The 22917-nt window shown below is 42.8% G+C and overlaps 4 protein-coding genes across 4 annotated transcripts; 2 read left to right on the plus strand and 2 right to left on the minus strand.

Moving 5' to 3' along the window:
• Window positions 1-82: 82 nt before the first annotated feature.
• On the plus strand, window positions 83-2495 carry LOC308098934 (uncharacterized protein). Its single transcript, XM_080447409.1, has 3 exons — window positions 83-636; window positions 1381-1621; window positions 1758-2495. The coding sequence occupies exons 1-3, from the start codon at window positions 316-318 to the stop codon at window positions 2477-2479; spliced, it is 1284 nt and encodes a 427-aa protein (XP_080303535.1). The 5' UTR covers window positions 83-315; the 3' UTR covers window positions 2480-2495.
• Window positions 2496-3168: 673 nt separating this feature from the next.
• LOC308098935 (uncharacterized protein) lies at window positions 3169-5257 on the minus strand (the record flags this gene model as incomplete). The annotated part of the gene is made up of 2 exons (XM_080447410.1): window positions 4978-5257; window positions 3169-3779 (listed from the first exon to the last, which is right to left on the minus strand). Exons 1-2 carry the CDS (start codon window positions 5069-5071, stop codon window positions 3169-3171), a joined length of 705 nt encoding a protein of 234 aa, XP_080303536.1. The 5' UTR covers window positions 5072-5257.
• Window positions 5258-5493: 236 nt separating this feature from the next.
• On the plus strand, window positions 5494-12322 carry armc5 (armadillo repeat containing 5). Its single transcript, XM_080447239.1, has 8 exons — window positions 5494-5743; window positions 5930-6410; window positions 6525-6555; window positions 7235-7345; window positions 7636-8518; window positions 8646-9451; window positions 9971-10103; window positions 10248-12322. Exons 2-8 carry the CDS (start codon window positions 6012-6014, stop codon window positions 11758-11760), a joined length of 3876 nt encoding a protein of 1291 aa, XP_080303365.1. The 5' UTR covers window positions 5494-5743; window positions 5930-6011; the 3' UTR covers window positions 11761-12322.
• A 1121-nt stretch (window positions 12323-13443) lies between these two features.
• cox6a2 (cytochrome c oxidase subunit 6A2) lies at window positions 13444-15066 on the minus strand. Its single transcript, XM_080447416.1, has 4 exons — window positions 14930-15066; window positions 14346-14423; window positions 13843-13982; window positions 13444-13657 (listed from the first exon to the last, which is right to left on the minus strand). The coding sequence occupies exons 2-4, from the start codon at window positions 14419-14421 to the stop codon at window positions 13568-13570; spliced, it is 306 nt and encodes a 101-aa protein (XP_080303542.1). The 5' UTR covers window positions 14422-14423; window positions 14930-15066; the 3' UTR covers window positions 13444-13567.
• Between the last annotated feature and the right edge of the window lie 7851 nt (window positions 15067-22917).

A 22917-nucleotide genomic window follows, 5' to 3' on the forward strand; every position in this document is an offset into this window, starting at 1 on the left:
AAGGATAGGTGCGCTTGTTTTCCCTACACTGCTTTAGACCCGTGGGTGGGGCTTAGTAGTCAACCCAGTCTCAGTCTGTGATAACACGCACGCATGGCCATGGAACAGTCCGTGGAAGAAGCATATCTGCACACATTAGTATTCGTTTTACGTTAGTTTGATAGACTAGGTTCTGAATTCTTGGTCACCTTTAATGCCTGATTAGCAGTTTAATAGCCGATTTAGCTAGCTGACTAAAACTTGTTTAGCTCAAGCAAACGCCTTTTTGCCAGACTGTCGTGTCATTTATCAACTGACTTTTTCGCCGACGGGAGAATGGATATCAGTGATCATATTCAGTCAGCAGGCAGAGCCGTGCTCGATATGATGGAACGGGAATGGGAGCCTTTATGCCATAGTGAACTGGAACAACGTTTGGACCAAGCAGTTGAGGAAATGCTGGAAGCAGATCTCATCGCCAAGGTTCGAGCTGAGACGGCGACTCTTTACCTGCAGCTAGTGCCACCCCAGACCCAGACGTCCACAGAGCTTCTTCAAGTTTCATCAACCACAGAAGCGACAACAATGTCGGATTCCCCTGAAGAGGAACCTGGGTTCCAAGAAACACTTGCCACTGTTGATAGTAATGCAATTAAGGTAAGCATGTCCCAAACATCATGTGGTTTGGTGATTATCGTATAACGGCTTGATATACACATGGAAGTCAGACTACTACTGTGTCCTAGCTGTAGTATACAATCCTCGTAGACGTATTTATGATTCTGACGTTTTCAATCTACGAGAGTTGTAGGGTTCACGCCCCATGGAGACCTGGACTTTCTGCACTATGCCCCGCAAAGTACTCCAGACGTGTACAAATTGAAAATAAAGGTGCTTACCTCAAAGCCCCAAATGTTAACTACTTCTACGGGGTAGTAGTTTAATGTAATAATCCATATCTTTCAACAAAGAAGTGTTTTAATGCCGTCTGTGGCCGAACGCCATTTTTTCACCCTAGTTTACTTCCTGTTTACTTTTAGTGTAATTCCGGGTTTCACCGGATGCGCCCCCTCACTTCCCGTCACTACCGCCCATTGGGAACTTCCGACAGAATCGGCCACAGACGGCATTAAAACACTTCTTTATTGAAAGATATGGATTATTACATTAAACTACTACTCCGTAGAAGTAGTTAACATTTGGGGCTTTGAGGTAAGCACCTTTTATTTTCAATTTGTACACGTTTGGAGTACTTTGCGGGGCATAGCGCAGAAAGTCCAGGTCTCCATGGGGCGTGAACCCTACAACTCTCGTAGATTGAAAACGTCAGAATCATAAATACGTCTACGAGGGTTGTATACTACAGCTAACTGTGTCCCTGACTGTTCTTTCTGTTCTCAGCACATTGCAGACCTGCTTCAGAATTCCAAGTCGAATCACAACAGGGTTCGTCTGGCTGGACGAGCCCGCTTATCCCTATCACACACGGTTCTCCTGTCCATCGCACTCCTTTCCAAGCGTATCACCTATCGCTCTGTGTCTAATCGATTCCGTCTGGAGAAGGGAAACATCCACAGGATCTTCTTTTCCTTTTGTGAGCGTGTCAACATGCTGGAGAAAGAACAAATCAGGTGGCCAGTTGGTAAGTTTGCTCTTTTGTGTGGGTGATGACAATTTCAATTTGGGTCCTACCTACATAGTCCAATAGTGCTAGACAAAAAAAAAAGGATAAGTGGCAACGAATGATTATGGTTACTGTTGTGTCTCTCTCATTACAGAGAGGGAGTCTATTGATGCCGTTTTCCCTCTGTCCAATCTACTGGGAAAATCGGAGCGGCTGGAAGACCAATGTGTCCCCAAGGTTCTGGGTGTTTTGGGGCACACCCACATCCCGATCCGCCTGCCTAGAGGGGGACATGATATGGAGAGCACTGTGCCTGAGGTGAAGAGGATGAAGAAGGAGGCTCACCCTGACTCTTGGCTAAACCTGGAGCTAGTGTGTGATGGCAAAGGCCGGTTCCTGCACTGTAGAATCAGCAAGGGATCAGACATGGACAAGGCCAGTACTCTGAGAGACAGACTTGAACAGCACCCTGAACTAATGCCTCCAGGTTCATGCCTAGTTGCTAGAGCCGGGTACCCCCTGACTACTCAGATTTTAACACCATATGTTGCTTGTCATGGAGCAAGGGAGAATCTCTTCAACAAGACTTTGGAGAACCATTTTAACATTCTAGACCAAGCTATTGCTAACCTGAAAGCTAGATTTCAAAGGCTCAGGCATCTGGACACAGGCAATTATGAAAGGGCCAGAGCAGTTGTGTTGACTACCTGTATACTGCACAATGTATTTCTAGACATAGGGCAAGTGGTCAAAGGAGACGTGGAGGAGGAAGGCAGCATCCAGGAAGGAGAGGGGGAGGTAGATGATGGGGGTATTGACAGACGGGAGGCCATCTCAGACCTGTTGTATAAAGAGCTGGACTCTCAAAGGATGTGATGACTATGGACTTTTTATTGTGTTTTATAGAAATAAATTAACAGAATCCCCCATGTCTTCGAAGCCATTGCATCCATAATATTGCATTACATCAGCAGACCAACTACCAAGTTGATTGGGAACGACCTTGCGATTGTAATAACAAATAAATGATTTTAATCCCATCACTGTTTCAGCCACTGATTTGAAATATAAAAAAATAAGACACCATGATGATATCCATCATATCTTGGGACTAATTTGCAACCAGCGAGATTGGATGCAGAACAAATTTCTTCCATAGCTTTGAGGACATTATGTTGTAATCAACTAGTGCAATTCATCTTGTGCAATGTTCAGTATAATCATCCTTGGTTTTATGTTTCACTTATTATCTTTATGTATTGTAGTTTTGAAACTACAAGCACAGTTTTTTGTTCAATTCCAATTGTTTTCTTGGAAAAGGTTTGAAGGGATGTGTATGCATATTCAATCAATGTCTGGTGTAGTGGTAGGATGCCTTGCTTGTTATTTTATTAGACACCTGAAGCTAACCCCATGCCATTGTAATAAAAATGAGTACGAAGAAATAAACCCAGATAATGTTCCAAGATTAAACAAAGACTAAAAAATGTGTAACAATTTCAACCTATTCCATAGTGTATTGTCTTAAAATGCTGACAAACACATGGAAGCTCAGTGCAGTTTGCTCAATGTCCATCCTTTGACAACTGAACACTGTTACTTTGAGCCAGACTAGCAATGGCCTGTGCCAGGTTGTTGATAGCCTCAATCTTCCTCTCTTCAAGGGCCTTCTGCTGGGCCCACATGTTCATCTTTCTCTCCTGTAGCTCCAGGTACAGCTGCAGAACATCCTGTGGAGGACGAGAGGGGCAGGGACAGGGTGCAGCCATAAGACGAGGTGTAGGGAGAATAGGGGTGAACCGCTTGCTGGCTATGGCTTTGCCCAGTTTAGTCCCATTAAGTTTGGCCTTCCGCTGCGCTTCTATCTCTTCCCTGCTCTTGCCCAGTACTTCATGCATGGCCTTGAAGAACTCCCAGTGGACACTGCCATCTCCAAGCCTCTTGGCTCTCTCAGCATTCTTCCTGTATGTTGACAACATGTTTCTCCATTTGAGGTCACACTCGTAAGCCTTAGCAGTCACATCAGTGTTTCCTGCTTCCCTAAACTTTACATTGACCTTCTCTGCCACCATTTCCCAAAGTTTCTTTTTCTTGCACACTGGCTGATCAAAAGCCTGGTCCATTTCAAGACGGATGTTAACTAGGTGCCATGTGGCCTGCAGAGTCCATACAAATTCTAGAGAGAAGAAAGCAACAATGGATTATGTCAATTGATTTTATTAAACGCATAAATTGCTTCTGTTTGGTCAATTAATGTATGGTTGTAATGTTTATGTATTGGATGTGTCCAACTATGTATAGTTCAGTTCAGTTCAGTTCAGTTTTTTTTCTTTTTCGGATAATGGGCACAAACATAACAAATAACATTTCATTATTATTATTATTTTCTCAGCAGTGTCCAAGAGTCCGAATAGGGGCTAGGGAGAAGCACTAGGCTTGTCGGGCCCTGCCCTGTAGTCTTACAACTCTCTTTTCTTCATTATTTTTTTTAATCACAAAGCACGCCCCATGGCGTACTTACTTACGTTTACATTATTCATATATACATATATATATATATACATATATACATGGTATGTGGTATATACATCCCAATATAATACAATAGTATGTTGTATATTATAATATAATTCAATATTACAATAGCAATAGTATAGTAACAATATGATAGTATATAGTATAATTGCAAATATATAACAACATATCCTAACACATCATTTAATATAATATGTTATGATATAATATGATATAACAATACAGCAATTACAATATTATAACCATTTCTACTGTCTAATATAATTATATAATGTAATTATATAGCACTACATCATACTTTCAATCAAGCTCTTCTTCCCTTCTGTACCTATCGAAAATAGATCTCTTTAGTCTAACTTTGAATTTATGTATGTTTTCACAATATTTTAATTCATCCTCTAACCCAATCCATAGGGTGGCTCCATAAGAAGAGATACACATTCTTTTAAGATCTGTTTTCATCACATGTTTCTTGAAGTTCAGTGGTCCTCTGAGGTTATATCCCCCCTCTTTATCCAAAAATTTGCTTCGTACATTTCCCGGTAATTGATTATATCTAGCTTTATACATGACCTGTAGTGTTTTAATTTAAAGATGACCATATCCTTGAACTTCAAAAGATGTGATTGAAGAAACAATATGTGTGTATGGTCCCGATATCCTGCATTATTTATTACTCTTATTGCTCTTTTTTGGATTATGATTAATAATAGTAAATGTATCATGGTATATATCACTTATGATTGACATGAATGTAACTAGTAGGAATAGACTCGGCATGAACTCATCGAGCCCTCCTCGCATGCTTTGACCAGATGTGATCTGGTGGATTCACTAACCTGCTTTTGTTGTCTCGTGGTCCATGTTTGACACCACTGTTTCATTTTCTTCTATTTCAACATTTTTTCCCACAATGGTCTCTATGATCTCCATGCTATTAAACTGCGGTGGACGCTGTAAAAGTTGTTGGCTTTATCAGTCGCAGATTTAGCGTAGAGTTTAACAACCTCTGTGTGGCACCGATGAATGTTTCCGCATCAACTAAGCGATGATTATAACAACCTCACCAAGGAATTTGGAAAATGCAGTTCTTTTTAGTTATCGCCATAGTGGGGTTCAAGCCTTGAGTGTGTCATCTAAACTACAATCCCTGCATGCATCGGGAAACGAGACACGCGAGACCTTGTTTCACTACCATGGAACATGTAGTTTACTATGGGAAAAATACACGAAGCAAGCCGTGGGTTGGAATACAATTTAAACTACAAAGCCCATGATAAATACCATCGACCCACCCCCTTTTGCGTAACTCCCTCCCCCTACCGCCCCTTGTTTGTTGCTTGGCTAAAGATGGCGTTAGCGGCTAACCAAGACGATTGCATTTTGTTTCACAAAATTTATTCGGCCATTGGTAACAATACATTGATCAAATAGGCATTTAATTATTCAAGTAAAGTGAACAAATATGTTAAATTGAGCAACGCGCCTCTATTACATAGTATAACGTTCGTTTGGCCTCCTCACTATGTAGGCCTGTTTTTTTAGGGAGTGGACCGGACGTATTGGAACTACATCTCCCATCAGCACATTCGAGAGAGCAGTCAGGTGGTACAATTTATCTTTTTCATGCTGGTATCTGTAGTTTTTGTCAACCGTGTTTTGAACCACATTACAACTGTAACATTTGAAAACAACATGAATGAAAGAAAGTAGAGCTTTCAACAAAAATGTTTAGCACTTGATCATTTGAAGTAAAATGAACATTTCCTATCCTCCATTGTGTTTTTACAGATGCTCAGTGGCATCCATATCAGTCCAAAGTGGCGTGAGGAAAAATAAGAAGTGAATCTGGGATCTGCTGGGCAGTGACATCATGGCCGCGTCACCTGCGCAAGATACCAGGAAACAGACACGAGGACCCTCCAGAGAGGTGCGTTCATCATCCCCAGAATCATCGCTGACCTGGTGTTTGTATCACCTGTCCAAGTCTTGTTCAGCTGCTGAGGACCAGAGGAACGAGTCGGTAGACACAGAGACCGGTGGGGGCAAAGAGGTCGATAAAAGGACCAAAGTTGCCCAGTGGCGCGCGCTGGTGGCCATCCGCACGCAGCACATCAAGGGTGGCTGTGTTGGGATTGCCCGATTCAGAACTCAGGGAGGACATAAACCCCTCTTGAACCTTCTCAAGCACCCTGAGTGCTCCAAGAAGACCCTGGACCTGGCTCTCAGTATTCTTGCCAACTGCTGCACTGAGTTAGAGACGCGTGTTGAGGTGAGATGTAAGGAGATGATGGTTCAAGGAGATAATGTAGGCTTTATTCTTAGTATTTTCACAGAGATTACTATTTCCTTTCATACATTTGTTTCTATTTCATTTTCATTGTAGGTTCGTAAGCTTGATGGAATAACTGTTGTGGGTAAGTGAAAATATAAATGTGGAGAATGTATTTATTATTGAGAGAAGGATAAACAATACTTATTTGTTTGAAACACTTATAATCACATCTGAGATGCAATCCTTCCTGTCAGATATCACAACATAACAAGAAGAGCCCTGCTAGTGGTCCCTTGAGGCTGTGCTATTCCTTACACCCAAGACACAACAGGACCAAATGGTTTGCATTGACCGACAATGTGAACTTTTGAGCCCTGCCTCTTGCTAGAGGGACTAATATATATATATATATAAACACATTTATTATAAAAGCCAACTGTAGCCAGCACACTAGCTACAGTTTACTGTGATTTAACTTTTTTTAATTTGCTTTTATGACTATTTTGTTGTTACTGGTCATCTTTCATTGGAAAGCACTTTGGGTCAACTGTTGTTGTTTTTAAATGTGATATATAAAAAATAAAATTTAACCAGTAAAAATACATGGAAACAAAGTCTATTTTACAAGTATGCACTGGCCAATATGCAGGAGATACACACACTGATACAAATCAAGCCATTAATAAGGGCACATAACTGCACAAAGCTGAATAAATACAATACAATCATATAAATACTAAAGAACCCTGAGAATGTGCTATATAAATAAAGATGACTTGACACTTAACAGCAGTATGGTTTTAATTGTTTTCCTTCCTCAGTTGATATCCTGAAGAGAAATGTTGCCACAGAGACCATTCAGAACAGAGCGGCTCGGGCTCTGGGGAACTTGGCTATGGATCCAGAGAATTCAGCTCTCATCCATACTGCTGGTATGTTTGCAAATGTCAATGTTGACATTTACCAAAACAGTAGTTCTGATTTGATTAGGTCAGCCACATTTTTTTCTGTGGTTGGTTGACGCCTTACATCATGGATGTTATGTTCTAGTAAATTCTTGTAACCCCAAAGCCACTTTGACCGTAAGTTTATACCGCATCATAATAATTCCTAGTTTTATTGCATAATGTTTTGGTCCAACTATACTATGTTTTACCATCAAAAAGGTTGTTGTGTACGTTCTGGTGACGAATTCTTTGGTTTTTTTTCATTTTATTTACAGGTGGTGTTTCCCTTCTCCTCCTCTGTCTTTCTCTGTCCTCCTCCCCATCCTCCCCGACAGATACTCCGGCCAAAGCCCCATGTCCTAAACTGTTGTGTGCTCAGTCAGCTACCCGTGCCCTGCAGTACCTCTCTGATACGCCCTCTAACCGCCTCTTGCTGCTCACTCAAGGGACATTAACTGCTCTGGCTCCACTCATTGCTCCAGAACACCCAGATGGGCTGAGGCGGGCAGCTCTCCGGACCATTCATGAGCTAACCCGGGGCTGTAGCATCCAATGCGCCCGCGAGGTCTCCCGCTCAGGCGTCGTCGCGCAACTTGGTGTCATGGCATCAGAGGAGTCTGACAGTCCTTTTGAAGAGCTGGCACTGAAAACCCTGGCCAACATGTGCTCCCAAGGCTGCTTACGTCCTCTTATGGGGTCACTGGGGGTCATTCAGAAGTTCACTGGAGAGGTTAAGAGAGACCCCCTTAGTAAGTCTGGCATTTTCCTCAGGGCACTCTGCTTGTGTTGCAAGGAAGCTGTGAACCGTTACAAAGTGACGGAAAGTGGTGGGTTGGAGGCGCTGATTGTTTTTTTGGCCAGACATCAGAATCATCCACTTTCCCGATTAGCCATTTCTGCCTGTGCTGACTTTATTTATGATGAATCTGCCCTGGAACAGATGCAGGAATTAGGGCTGGTCCCTCTGCTAATTTCTCGACTGGTTGAATTTGCTAAAGGGGAGGAGACATCTTCTGAGAAGATTGATGGAAATCCTACCTCCAACATGTCTCCCTCAGAGCTCCTGTCCCCATCTTGTTTTGAATGTTTTGACTTCCCAACTGAGGTGAACAGGAGGGAGGACCAGGGTCCTGGATCATCCAGTTTTCTAAGTTTGAGGTTAGTGAAGAAAAACATATAGAAACATAGGACTCACACACAAAACACCTTTTTCCATCTTGCTTGTTGATCTTCACTCCAAATGATTCTATAACAGTATGATCATAGTTTGTGCCTTTTTGTCCAGGTCCTGGTTGGTATCTGAGGGTCTGATCACATCTGAGGGGGACCTGCTTGAGTCTCCATCTGGAGTTGAAGGAGACTGGGGGAGTCTTCAGATCCAGCCTTCTGCATCTCCTCAAACATCCTCCACAAACCCTGATTCCTCCCTCAAAAGCTCCTGTCAGTCCCCCTCCTTCAATCCCAAACACATTCAACCATCACCCCAGCCTCTCCCATCATGCTCATCTAAAAGCCCAGCTCTGTCTGCCTCCACCCCACAGCCTGATTCCATCCTTTCCTCGCAGTCCTCCAGTACACCCTCGCTTCAAATCCAACTCTCCCCTCCCTCATCTCTGTCCTCCCCCACTAAAACCCCCCAAACACCCATTTCCCCATCAAAGTTCTCTTCATCACACAAGAAGAGGCCCCGGGTCCATACGCCAGCCCGCCTGTTGCTTGCTCTGGAGACCCCGCCCTCAGCACCCCGACCTGCTTCGACCTACTACAACCCATACCACCCTGAGCCCTGGGCCCCTGAGTCTCCCATCTTGCTGCTGCTCTCGCGCTTCTCTCACGCCACTGACCCCAGCACTTCGCTGATCAACTCGGGGACAGTCTCTGGCCTGTTGTTCTACCTCACCCGCCACAAGGATCCCAGTGTTAGGTGCTTCCGCATGATGTGCCGACTGAGCTGCAACCCTTTATGCCTGGAGGCGCTGGTCAGAACTGGCTCAGTGGCTCTGATTCGTCACTATCTCTGTCAGAGAGAGGAACTGCCAGGAAGATGGGAGAAGCAGACTAAACGAGTAAAAGCCAAAGTTAAACAGCTTGGTAAGCTAGATCTCAAGTGTTGTACAGAGTAAAATCCTCAGTGTTAATTAATACATTTGTAGTCGGATTGTACTACTAATGTAACCGTAAGGGTCAATTTGGTTACATTTGTACACTTGAGTTTGAGTTAAATGAACACTGAGGATTTAAAGTGTATGTTCACACACAAGTTCTGGACCACTTAAAGGAGGAGTTCACCCAAAAAATGACTTATTTTCTATCAATTGCACACCCTATGAAACCTTGAATCCATGGATTCTTTTTTGTTTTTGTCGCATTCCTAAGCTAATAATTTGATCCCGTCTCCTACCGGCTAATGTATCCGGTAGGAGACACAAAGTAGATTATTTGTGTCTCCTACCGGAAATACACATCAAATTATTGTCTTAGGAATGCCACAAAAATCCATGAAATCAAGGCTTCATGGGGTGTGTAATTGATAGAAAATAAGTAATTTTTGGGGTGAACTCCTCCTTTAATAAAATAGTAGTTATATAATTGGTGATTGTCTTTTTGTAGGTGTTGCTCTACTCAACAATCTGCGCGTTCAATGTGAGTCTGGGTTTGGTTCTGGGGTTCTGGCCCATATGATCCTCTCAGGTTCAGAGTCAGACAAGATGACCTGTGCACTGTCTTTGCCACTAGTCAGCAGGTGAGTAGTGGGATAAAGCCAGTGTGAAACACTGTACAAAATAGATAAAATGTGTTCAATAATAATCAGGTTTTGCCACACACAATTAGCTAGATTACCTCTATATTCAGCTATTTGACATATCCTCTTTTTTTCCCATTATAGCAACAAAGCTTTCTTGAAGAAACTTCTTTTGGATCATGGTGGGCTACGCTTGGCTCTGCAGCCCCTGGGTTGTGATGAGGAGGATGAGGAAGACAAGGCTGTTGACTGTGGTCTTTCTGATTGTTTTAGTTCCCCCCATTTAGCCCCTGCCTCTCAGCCCCATTCGCTGTACTGCTCTCTCCTGATTGGATGCCTGTCTAGCCTGATGGGTGGCCCCAAAACAGAGCTAGACAGTCGACAGCCAAGGACACTTGGTTCAGTCAAAGCTCTCTCCGATGGTGCAACAGGAAGATGTTCATCCCCTCCCTTGAAAAAGCCTCGCCTAGATAGATTTTGTCCCTACCAAGACTCAACCTTCGACCTCTTCTTCCTGCTGGACGATGGGACCCAGGTGTCAGCCAACAGAAATGTCTTGGCTGGAATGGAAGGAACAGATGCAGTCGCGTCCGAGTACTTCAGGGCTCTTTTGAAGGGTGGATTTGGAGAAGCACAAGGCAGCACTGGTGCAGTTATCCCTATTAAGGATGTTAACAGAGGTATGCTGCTACCAGTACTACATTACCTGCATGGCTGTCGCCTGGCCACGGATACAGAAAACACAAAAGAACAAGATGGAGAGACGGGGGTTAGAGGACGATGTGAGGTTTTGGGATCACTGGCATTGGAGGGTCCGGGTATCTGCCCAGAGGTCACAGAGGAGCACTTAATGGAGGAGCAGACTTTCCAGAGCACACCTATAGGTGAGATGATGATTGGAGCGTGTAGATTCCTGGTGACTGAGCTGCAGAGGGAGGCGGAAGATCTCTGCATCTCTCTTCTCCAGTCTTGCTTCACTAAGTCTGCTAGTGGAGCTGCAATGGGAAACAGGGAGAGCGGTGCATGTAACATGGACCGAGAGTGCTTAGAAGGGGAGTCTGCTGATGAGAGCTTAGCTAATCGTACATCCAGTTTGGAGCTGAGTGTTATCGAGCCAGAGCCAGAATATTCATGGAGAAATGGACAGATGGAGAAACCAGGCAATCCTGCATCTGATTCCCCTCACCAAACAGATCGCAAACAGCCACCTGCCCCTGGACCACACAACAAGATCAACAGGGCTCTTAAGTCAAGTGCAGACGTGACGCCAATCACCAGTGTCCGTCTGGTTACCAAATCAAGCCGTATGTCAATCATGGACAAGTCCTTGACTCCGCAAGCGTTAAGGTTATCGCCAAAGAACTCATTGAAAACCTCTCGGCAGGTTTTGGACCCAGCAGCTCAGGATTCTCCCTGCTCTACAAAAGCCAGTGATGGAAGTTGCTGGGCTCCCCAGGCGTACTGGTTTTCCCAGCAGTACAGTTTTCCAGGCCTGGGCAAGGCCTGCCTGCTACTCCTGCTGGGGTGTCAGGGTTCCCCTCAGCCCTCCCCTCACACCTCTGCTGGAGATTGCCTGCGTAGACTAGCCAGAGAGGCAGACTGCACAGAGACTCTGAAACAGGATATATTGAATTTGGCCACAATAGCTCTGACCTGAGGGAATAATAAGGGAGTGACAGTGCATGATAATTATGAGACTAGAGGGCATATGAGAAGTGAGGCTTGTAAGAGGGCATGTGCTATAGCTTTCAGACAAGATACCATTGTGATAAATCTTAGAAACATTACTCTTTAGTAGTGCAACTGCAGGTTCAACAACAATTACCTGGAAACAAGCTGTATGTCTTGTTTCAAATGAAAGCCTTTTTTCCCCCAGCACTGTTTACAAATATATTCAGCTTTGGTTCGTTTTTGCAGTTTAGAAGCATGTTTATACTTAGTCAAGCTTCCTTGTACACTGACAGCTTAGTTGCCAGCATTGCAACACTGTATGAAACACTGTTCACTCATTCATTTCAAGACATTTGTATTTTTCCCCCTTTTTTATTTTGAAAATGAAATGCTATGTCATTGCATTTGATAAATATCATTTAGCTGGAAGAAATGGAACTATCAGGGTTGGTCTAGGTGCCATTTGTGTATTTTGTACATAGAGATAAAGAGAAGCAGAGATTGGAATATCAGAAATGTATGCACAGGTTTCCCCTGCCCCATGTAAAGTTATGCTCCTGAATAAATACATTGAAACAGCATTTCAAAAGTGGTATGCTTTCAGTGTGTCGGTATTTCCAGTGATTCCTGAATCTAATGAAACTTCGGTGAAGTTGTTTATGCATTGAAACAGAATCATGTGCATCTTGTACATTAAACAGGGAAAACTGTTGCGCCCTTCTTTGTCCTTTGTTCAGGGTTGACTGCAGATGCGGTGGTCTCAAAAACAAAGGAAAACTGACAGAAAAATTAACATTAAGGAAAACTCCTTAGAGACTTAAGAAAATGTATTTTATTTTTATATTCTCAAAGTGCTCTGTGCTCATAGTGAGGGGTGAATAAAATAAGCAAAGGTTTCGGTCCTGGGACCTTCGTCAGTGCTGTGAGTGCATCAGACAAACAAGTTGCTTTTATAGGGCTCTAGATCAGCTCAGGTGCTGAGGATCACTACTCAAGGTCATCACCATGGCAATGGTGGGGCGTGGACATGTTACAGAAAATAACCTAAGGTTACACATTACATTTGAAATCATGAAGTTCATTGTACAGACCATTACACAGACATGTTAGCATTTTTGAAAAACATGTCATCCTAGTACATTTAATATGGGTTCTTTAGGTAGCACTGGAGGGGGAGGGCTTCATTCATGCCACCCGGGTTCAGACTGAAAAGTTTGGAGTTTGCGGTCTAAATCACCACCTAATTTCTTAACTATAAATTACAGATTTGCTATAGTGTGACCGGCTTCCATAAAGTGTCTGGCAATGGGAGATTTAATGTCCTTGCGTCCTGGGGGGGGGGGGGGGGGGGTATGTAGTTTGTCTGTGATGCACTCTTGAAGAAGGTCCAGGACCGAAACGTTTGCTAATTTTATTCACCCCTCACTATGAGCACAAATTCTATTTTCTTCTCTGTCTAAGGAGTTTCCCTTTATGCAGCGAGCGCATCTTGTACATCACCATAAATTATAGACTGACCACGTCTTTCTTGTACCCCAGGAATAAATAGTTTTATTAGAGGCCTAGCATGGAAGCCAATTCCTTTAGTCAGTGATACATACAAGCTACACAGACATTAACCCCCAGCGCCCCCACCACCCAAAAACAAATGAAATGCCACTCATTGTGATAAAGTCAAATATCTGGTTTTATTATTTTTATAGTTTGGCCCCTAGGTAGCTACAAAACAGTGTTTTTTCAACATATACCAGCCAACAATTGAGAATACATCAGAAGACAGCATAGTGATCCTGTCAGTGGTGGGAGCTCTCGTAGCCATCAGGGAGAGCGTTTGTGTGAGGGTTATGGATCAGAGAGTGGTTTCCATCACCCCAGGGGAATCTCTGGAGAGGAAATTTTAAACGTTTCAACAAAGCAAATGGAGATACACATCTATACACATTAACACTGTACCTTCCATAATATCCTACAACTTGCTAATGTGTAAGTTTGCTATGTAAAAGTAAAACATATTTGTGATGAAAGGTGCAGCCAGTAGACTTTACTACTGAGGTACAACGAGGCCCACCTTGGTACGGATGCGCAGGGCTGGATATGCCACAAACTCAGGTCTTCCGTGATCGTGTTGCATCTTCATATAGGCATTGACCATGCAGACGGTAACACCAGGAATGGCCAACACAAATGTCAAGATCTTCCAGGTTCTTGCTGTGAAAAGAAAATGAAAGTTACATTGGAGACTCGCTAATATGAAGAAACATTAAATTACAATAATATCAAAATCATATCTGTCAGTTCAGATGTGAAAACAGTCTTGTGGATCCTCATGCATTGCCAATGAAACAAATCAACTTCCCTGATAACATGCAGAGGCAGAGCAGACAGACAGACATACAACATGGCACACAAGCATGGCATGAATTTCAGACTGTTGAAGCAGCCTGACAAATCCCTCTTAAAATTCAACAAAAGCCTCCCAACATTATGTGGCCAAGTGATGCTGTAGTATAGCTGTGGATCATCAGGAAGGTATATTAATTATAATTGACAGGAACAAGAAGACACACTGACCTCCTCCCTCATGGCTTGAATGTGAGGCAGCGGCGAGTACCCGGCGGGCAGCCATGCCAGCAGTGGAGAGAGACATGTCTACATGATGTTCCAGGGGGACAAGAAAAACAGTGTAATATTCTGGCACAAACATCAGTACAGACTACATATTTCCATTATGAACACTTGTGCAATGCACATGTGTCGTGTGACCATGAACAGCATGTTTTAATTTAATAAATGCATTACTTTGATGTCTATAATCTATGTATTTCAATCTACAACAGCTGAAGTTTGTTCCAATTCTATTCAAATTAATTCCAGTATTAATGTAAAACTGTAACATTACATCACATATAGACAAACATTTGGATAGGAACAAGTGAAACTAATGGCTATACAGGCATGTTGACAAACCATACACTGTATTAAATAATTTGTAAAGAGAGAACATATATAATTCTTGAAAGCATGTCATATAAAGATGACATTAGAAAACCATACCTAGGCTAGGGTTAATGCAGGGCCTATTAGGTCTAATGGTCATAAGCATGTTAATGCTCCTTTTTGGCCTGTAAATGTAAATAAATAATATGAAAACTTACTGTTGATTAGTCACAGAGCCTTGATGTTCTTTGTTTTGGTCTTAATTCTTTGGAAAATCCTTTGTATGTTACTTCGAGCTCTTTCTCCACCTTCCTGCTTGTTTGTCCTTCAGTCTGTCCTGGACTGAACTCAACCATGAGACTCCTCCCCACTTTTATCTGTATGTGTGCCAAGAAACATGAAGTTTATATTTGGTCAAGTGCACAGGGAAGGCAGACCTGTAAACAGAGGGATAGAGTCAAAGAGGGGTGGCTGTTTATGGTTTTAGGACAATGCCACAGGTGTGAGTGTATTTGTACTGAGTGGCCATATGTTGTATCTTCACTGCTGTGCTTAGGTTGAAATAAGGTCGCTGAAGAGGAGGCCTGATATGACCCGACACGTTGTGTGCTTGTAGATCGGTTATTTTATAAATGAAGAATAATGCTAAGCATAAGTTTGGCTAATTGAAGGGTCAATTTTAGTTAATTCTTAAAACTGAACTTCAGGTGGTGAAAAGTGCTGGAATGGATTCAATCTCATTGAACACAGCTGAGCTGTTCACAGTGTGACAGCTGCACAGCTGCATTGCATGATATCACTGGTCACAAATGAGCTCATGTGAGACGCCATCTTTCTCTGTTATTTACTCATTCTACTTCCCTACCTTTGCCCTCTGGTTAGCTTTGACAAAACTCTCTCCCTCTTCCTCACCTTCTCCTTTAGTTTCTCCTAGCCTCACAAAAAGCAGCAAAGAGTGTAACCCCAAGAGTGTAAGTTACCCAAGACTTTTTTTAGTTACCAGCATTTCAGGAAGATGTGGTTGCTTTTTGTAAACAGTTCAAATCAAATGAGCAGGGAAAAAAAAGGGGGGGGGGGGGTACTAGAAAAGAAAAAACAACAAGAGCACCATGTGGAACTGGATCTATTTGTAAACAATTCAACATTAATCCTATAATCACAGTATGGTGAGGGCAGAGTTTATGGTGACTCATACAATATGAGTGACAGGTGTGACTGCTAATCAGAGGGCTGAACCGTCCTTTTCCTGGATCTTGATTTACACTTGGATCAGGTCCATCTGGACCTTGCTTACCCTGTCCCAGAGTAGCTCCACATAACTGTCTGCCAATTAGAAAACCAATATTATGACTGTCCACTAGATGGAGTAGTATAACTGCGATTCAACCCTCTGACACAGCAACATCTGCAATTCTGCATTATGAGGCTGTTAACTGTCTGTACAAGAGAGAGAGAGAGAGAGAGAGAGAGAGAGAGAGAGAGAGAGAGAGAGAGAGAGAGAGAGAGAGAGAGAGAGAGAGAGAGAGAGAGAGAGAGAGAGAGAGAGAGAGAGAGAGAGAGAGAGAGAGAGAGAGAGAGAGAGAGAGAGAGAGAGAGAGAGAGAGAGAGAGAGAGAGAGAGAGAGAGAGAGAGAGAGAGAGAGAGAGAGAGAGAGAGAGAGAGAGAGAGAGAGAGAGAGAGAGAGAGAGAGAGAGAGACTTTCAACTGTGAGGTAAACAGAATAGAGTATAATGAATGAAAAGTATTTTAATTAATCAAAGTCTTTAGCCCTGGCAATTATAACGACAAAGAAGCACTGCCGTATGTCACCTTTCCTCAGGTTTTGCAGTCACCTAGATTTGCTAGTGTAACTTGTACGATGTATGTTATACTGTAATAGTGACCCTGTGTAACCTGAGGAGCAGGAGAGGACAGGGATACTAGACCAGAGCTTGTATCCACTGTCAGAATAATGAACATAGCAGTGGGCTTCTTAAATAATAACAACTCACAGAATATAATTTTTGTGGCATTTCTGATTTATTATTGTTTTAGTTATTTATCAGGGCACATAACTTTTAAGAATGCCAGTTAATTTGAGCCTATCCTAGTACCATACTTTCTTGTCGTATGTTGTACAAAAGTGACGAACACCACTCAGCGATGGGTTCTCCTCGTTTATCCAGTATCTGGACACCATTGGGTTTATCACTTACAGAAAGAATTCCGATTTCATACATAAAGTTCAATAAAATGGCAGAGGATTCATATAGTTTTCCAGACAGGTTGGAGATATTGATGGCTCATAATCCGGTCATGAATGTGTAGGGGATATTAGGTCAAATATTGAATCAAGTATTTGATCTTGAGGCTATTTTGTCCCAAAGTTTACGTTCGGTGTACAAAGCTGCAATAACCAAGATCTCTCCAAAATTATTTAAAGCTGCAATCCGAAACTTTATTTTATGAATAAAGTGATATTTTAACCAATCTGTATGGTATAGACTTTAGTATGTTAGTATAGTATAAATAGCACATCTGAAGTGGTTGGAGGTGGTCTCCATACTCTTCCATTCAGAAATTTAGACCCTGATGCTGGGTAGGATACCCACTATTTGACTAGTAGTACTGCCTGAAGCTCATAAGCACAATATCTCCCCTGGTCAAGCAAGGATTTCCTATTGACAGAGTTGTACAAATGTAGTCTTCCATACGAGAGACCAGGGTTCAAATCCCAGGTAGGACATGAAAAAGATTCCAACTTTAAAGTCAACAGATACTGTAGCCTACTTGTTAGAACAGGCAGAACAGGTTTTTTTATTAGCATTAGTAAGTAATGAATTTGCCTGCCTCTGTTTTAGCAGCCATAGCCAGGACTGAAGTCAGTTAGGGTTTGGTTTAGTCATGCCCATCAGCCTGTCTGAACATCTAGGGCCACTGTTATTGTGGGCAACAGCCATGTGTTACTGTAAGAGTCAGTGTACACTGGAGAGAGACTGACACACGTGGAAGCGTGTATGCATTACAAGTGGCATTCATGGATGTAAATTTAGCTTACTCCCAGCTGGAGTAATCTCACTTATCTCAGTCACATGATCCAGGTCACAGCACCAAAGCAATAGTGTCATTAATGCCAGCAACTTGAACCCTAGCTGCCTCTTAACACAAGTTTGCATCCAGTCTGGAGCTCACAAGTCCTGTGCCTGGCAGCCTGCCAGGATGATAGATTGGCACACTGCAGATTGAGCCAAATTGAAAGGTCTGCTGTTTGAATCAGATCAAGGATAGTATTTCACACATGTTGAGAGACATCTAGACTCAACACAGAACAATGCACATGGGAAACACGCACGCACATGCACACACACACACACACACACACACACACACACACACACACACACACACACACACACACACACCTACACGTATATAAACACAGATATACATGTACGTTCATGTGGACACCACATTGTAAAATCCTGAGTGTTCATTGAACTCAGCGTAAAACATTAAACCTTTTATTCCCCTCATAGACATTTTTCCTGTGCATTTCTTTATGTCTTCACACCACTCAGTCTGTCAGGGTCATTTATGTTTGCAATGGTTATGCAAGTTGCTGGATATCTAAAAGTGCAACATAAATAATAACAATAATAAATATAACAGGATTTTGCCTGGTTCTTTGCAATGCAAATTCTTTAAAAGCTCGGCCTGTTTTTAGATGGCCTTGAGCTGAACTGAAATGTGGTTTCAAATAACGTGCTCTATAACCTTTTCGGTCTTTTTGTGGCACATAGCAAGAACCAGGGGTAAGAACCAGGAAAGTAGTAAATGCGTAACACAATAATTTGTAAACATAAACGTATTAAATATTGAGATAGACATAAGAATAGATGTCATTAATATGAACATGTGTACGTTCATGTCAGATACACAGAATATACAGACACACTCTTGGTACAGAGTACAGACACACCTTAATGGAAAAGCGTTTGAAAGTTTGCAAACGGAATAAGTCTAGGCTCGCTGGCACAAACGTAGGAAGAGCAGTATGTGGATCGTGGACAGAGAGAATTCTAGGAGGAAGAGGAAAGATAGATGAACAGCTGTCAAGAGAGCGACATGGTCACCTGAGGGGAAGGTAGAAGCAATTGAGGAGATCCATTAAGGTTCCAGTACAAGTCTAGAATTGGGTGCAAAGAGGTCAATGGTTTAATTAGTCACACAGCTTTCCTCATAGTGCACTTTATTCTTCTATATTAACTCTATATACGCCAAAAAGTAAAAATAGCTGTCGTGTTGCAATGCGCTGTGAGCTTGTAGATCTGCTATTTTGACTAGTTTTGAATATGTATTTTTTCTTTAAAGTTTGTCTATAATGACATGCCCAAAATATGGATGCCAGGTTAAAAATGGTTAATCATATTTTATTTGTGGACACTGCTGTGTGATGTTGGCCTAATATAGCACACCTTCCTAATGTGATTCAGAGGAGAAGGACAATGAGTTGATGTGAAAGCCTGAACTGCGATAAAAGGGTGTTACTGTGTGCGTCTCTGTAACACGCTTTTTATTTATTTTCGAAAGTCTGAGCTAGACAGGGCAATGCCTGTCTGACTTTGGAGGGGCAGCCCTGACTGTAGACACTTGAGCAAACCATGAGGACACGGAATCCACCATCAATATTGTCACTGTCTGACTCAGTCAGCAGGGGCCTTGGCTGAGGATGCAAGGGTGTCGAAACGATGTGAGAGTGGACATTGCTTTAGGCCGTCGCTCGAGTCGACAGGTTGCACAGAAGCTGAGACATTTTTGGACAAAGGGGGTCCAAATATACGGCCCAGTATCAGTATACAGGCTGGTATCAGTATCCTGGTGTCAGTATCCTGGTCAGTACCCTGGTATCAGTATCCTGGTGTCAGTATCATGGTGTCAGTATCCTGGTCAGTATCCTGGTCAATATCCTGGTCAGTATCCTGGTCAGTATCCTGTTGTCAGTATCCTGGTCAGTTCCTGGTGTCAGTATCCTGGTGTCAGCATCAACAACATCAACAAATTATCTTCCCACTATTGCTCCACTAAGCGCAAACCAGATGAGATGGAAGGTCGTCGTAGAATTTCTGAGTCTATAGAAAACCACTCCAGGTTATTACCTCATAAATCTGATTGAGCGAATATCAAGAGTGTGCAAAGTTATCCAAAATGTAGCTACTTTGAGAAATATAAATAATATATATTTTTAATATACTTTGAATTATAAAATATTCTGGTTTGTTCAACACTCTTTTGTTTACTACTATGTGTAGAAAATAATGAAAACTAGAAAAAGTGCTCCTCGGAACACAGGTCTCCGCCAGGTCAGGTAGGTTATTGTAGGCCAGCCATGTTCGGAATTCGACAATCAGGATGGAATATGTCAAATCAGATCCGTCTTGATCACTTGACTGTAGAGAGAATGTGTAGCGATTTGCGTGATGTTTGGACAAAATTTGCAGGAGTAATATAAAAGAAAAGGTTTAGCTAAAAGTACTGTCAAAAAATGTGTTTAGCAAAAATCGGCCTCCTGGTAGCGCTATAACAGGCCCATGTGAACAATTTGGGGCAGAGGTTCAGCTCTGGCATTCAGGGAGTGTGTTTCACTGCGATCAAGCCAACAGTGCCGGAGATTAGCTGTTCACAGACGGAACCACACACGGACAGACGGACGGACGGACGGACGGACGGACGGACGGATCGGACCGGACAGGGTGCTAAACATAGTCTCGGCCATGCCTTTCGGCCTGGCGGAGACAATAAAGAACAACCATTGAATGGAAGGTGTGTGTCCAAACTTTTGAATGGTACTTGTAGGTCAAAAAGAGATCGATAGATCTCCAAGTTGATGCCCTGAGTTGCTACTTCACTGGTAAAAAAAAGAGAGAAGAATATACTGGAGGTGGGCAGGGCTGCTCTGTCCAACTCCGCCTTCCCATGGGCTGGGCATTGGCTTTGCACTAAGCTCTGCCTGGGCCATATATTTGCCTGGGTCGTATATCTGCCTGACGTGCACCAGGTCTGTACCCCCCCCCCCCACCCCCAGTCCTCAAGGGCCAGTTTCGTCATCTTGAAAGCAGTGTGATGTTCAGTAGTAACTTTTTATTTGAACAGGACATTCAGCACCAGGGAAGTGTTAATTATTAGGTTATCTTAGGATGTCAGTTCATTGAGATTTAGTGTCTCAATGGGCTGGTGAATTGGAGTCCTTGGTAATTACTTCACTGATAGGTTATGTTAATGGTCTAACTGTTGTCTCGTTGCCTGACCTATGGGGCAGGAAGCCATAGATCACAGGACTGGGCCAGACTCTCTCTGTCAGGCCATTCTTTCTCAGTATGGGTTTGGCAGAGTAATGACAATTTGGCAGGAAAGCTCGTCTCTCTCCCTCCTCTTCTTTAAACTCTTTCATCAGGCTAGATTCCATATGAGTGTTTACTCAGCTCTCTCGCTGAGCAGTGCGCTCCACTTCTCGGAATGCCTGGTACTGTTGACCCCAAAGCCCCTCTCAACTTCTCAACTAAGAGGTTATTTTGGGTAATGTCAAAGTCCCGCTTCATCACAGTTCCACTGTGAGTTCAAAACTCCTGACTGGAGTTCAAAGAGTTATGGTGTCATCCTTGTGTAGATGTCAGCAATGTCTCTTTTCTCAGAAAACAAAATGTCCTCCTAACAACATGATGGGCCTGATTATTGTATGCCGATTTCACAAAACACTGACCTAATCTAAGGCCCAGACTCAAGCACCTGCACCCGGACAGACTTTTTGGACAGACGAGGAGAGCGTGTAATGTCTCTCTGTGCTTCTTTGTCTTCTTATCCCATTTTGGTTATGCTTCGTAAAGCTGAACACTAATACCGAGCCCCCCCAGAGGTGGCCCAGAGCATCTTACAAGCTGGAAGCAGCATGTTACTGGAAGAGTGTGAAACCAACAATAACACTTCAAGTCCCTGGTCTTTGGTTGTGACTAGCAATGGAAAGCACGTGCCAATAACGTTTTACATTATGTCAGTTGGAGCATGATGCCATGAGCACAAGTCAGTGCTTTTTGAAGTGATTTAACCATGGCAACACATGTTGGAGATTGGATAGGTTATTGAGATACAGACATGGTGGGCAGTCAATTGAGAGCAATTAACAGTATGTTTGTCGCCATTCACACAGACACAAACAAAAGCACACATACGAGAAACACAAACAGACAAAGAATGACTCTCTTTTTCCGTCTCACCTGTATGTTTTGTGGGCACATGGTGTTTCTTTCCGACTACGACCGACCACACTGAAACAGCCATCCAGATGTCTCTTCAGTCTTTGCAAACCCTGTCCTCACCTCATCCGAGTTAATGAACCAGCAAACAGGTGTCTGTACAGTACGTCTGACTTCTCTTTACTTTACCTGTCTCAGCAGTCTGTAACCTGAATCAGAACCGCATCTCGCCCAGTACCTACTCCTGTCAAAGCTTCAGCGTGAAAGCTTAAAGCACTCCATGCAGGTTTCGTGAGTAGAAATAAATATTTAGAGGGGATTCGTGTGTGATGGAGTAGCTTCTCACCATCTATGACTCAGACGTGGGTTATGTTATTGTCTTACTCTCAGAACCACCATGGAAGTCGATGAGGTGGTCTGAATGTGTCCTTAATGTAGTAGGAAAACAACCAACTTTTTGAGAAGAATAATCTGGGGGGGTAAACAAAATCTAATATGAATAGATCTCCAATCAAACATTTGCTTTATCCCTAACCCTAACCGTACCCCTAACCTCACACTAACCTAATGTTCGGAATAATGGGATGTAGGAATTATGAGAAGACCCCAGGTCGGCCACAGTTTGAACAGAAACTTAAACATAGTGTTGTGTTGAAGTGGTGCCATCATATTGGCCCTGGGACCTCCCAGGCTATAGGATGTAAAGAAGACAGGCTGTGATGTCAATGATGCCATGCTTCATGCCTCTTGTTCACAGACTGAACAGACAAAACTAACACATGTCTACCACAAAGAGCTCAGAGTATAGACAGCCTGTTTTGATGGAACTTGATTACAATGCTCTTCTGTAGAAACACCACGGAAAGTGTTTAATAGAGGTGGCTTCATTGGGGAATATTTCAACCTGTCTGCACAGGTTTCCATGTTAAACATGTATTCTACCTTGTCTTTCACTCACTTGTCCAGCACCTGGCGTAGGA

Source organism: Gymnoscopelus braueri (genome assembly GCF_963280865.1).
Source record: "Gymnoscopelus braueri genome assembly, chromosome: 13".
NCBI lineage: Eukaryota > Metazoa > Chordata > Actinopteri > Myctophiformes > Myctophidae > Gymnoscopelus > Gymnoscopelus braueri.

What these genes read in the sequence shown, in the direction of transcription:
- armc5 (XM_080447239.1), top strand. Translation starts at nt 6,012, where the DNA reads ATGGCCGCGTCACCTGCGCAAGATACCAGGAAACAGACACGAGGACCC. An exon ending in TGATGGAATAACTGTTGTGG is followed by an intron (nt 6,556 to 7,234) that starts GTAAGTGAAAAT and finishes TTCCTTCCTCAG; the next exon opens with TTGATATCCTGAAGAGAAAT. An exon ending in AGCCAAAGTTAAACAGCTTG is followed by an intron (nt 9,452 to 9,970) that starts GTAAGCTAGATC and finishes GTCTTTTTGTAG; the next exon opens with GTGTTGCTCTACTCAACAAT.
- LOC308098934 (XM_080447409.1), top strand. Translation starts at nt 316, where the DNA reads ATGGATATCAGTGATCATATTCAGTCAGCAGGCAGAGCCGTGCTCGAT. An exon ending in TTGATAGTAATGCAATTAAG is followed by an intron (nt 637 to 1,380) that starts GTAAGCATGTCC and finishes TTCTGTTCTCAG; the next exon opens with CACATTGCAGACCTGCTTCA. An exon ending in ACAAATCAGGTGGCCAGTTG is followed by an intron (nt 1,622 to 1,757) that starts GTAAGTTTGCTC and finishes CTCTCATTACAG; the next exon opens with AGAGGGAGTCTATTGATGCC.
- cox6a2 (XM_080447416.1), bottom strand. Translation starts at nt 14,421, where the DNA reads ATGTCTCTCTCCACTGCTGGCATGGCTGCCCGCCGGGTACTCGCCGCT. An exon ending in TTCAAGCCATGAGGGAGGAG is followed by an intron (nt 13,983 to 14,345) that starts GTCAGTGTGTCT and finishes TTCTTTTCACAG; the next exon opens with CAAGAACCTGGAAGATCTTG. An exon ending in CCCTGCGCATCCGTACCAAG is followed by an intron (nt 13,658 to 13,842) that starts GTGGGCCTCGTT and finishes TTTCCTCTCCAG; the next exon opens with AGATTCCCCTGGGGTGATGG.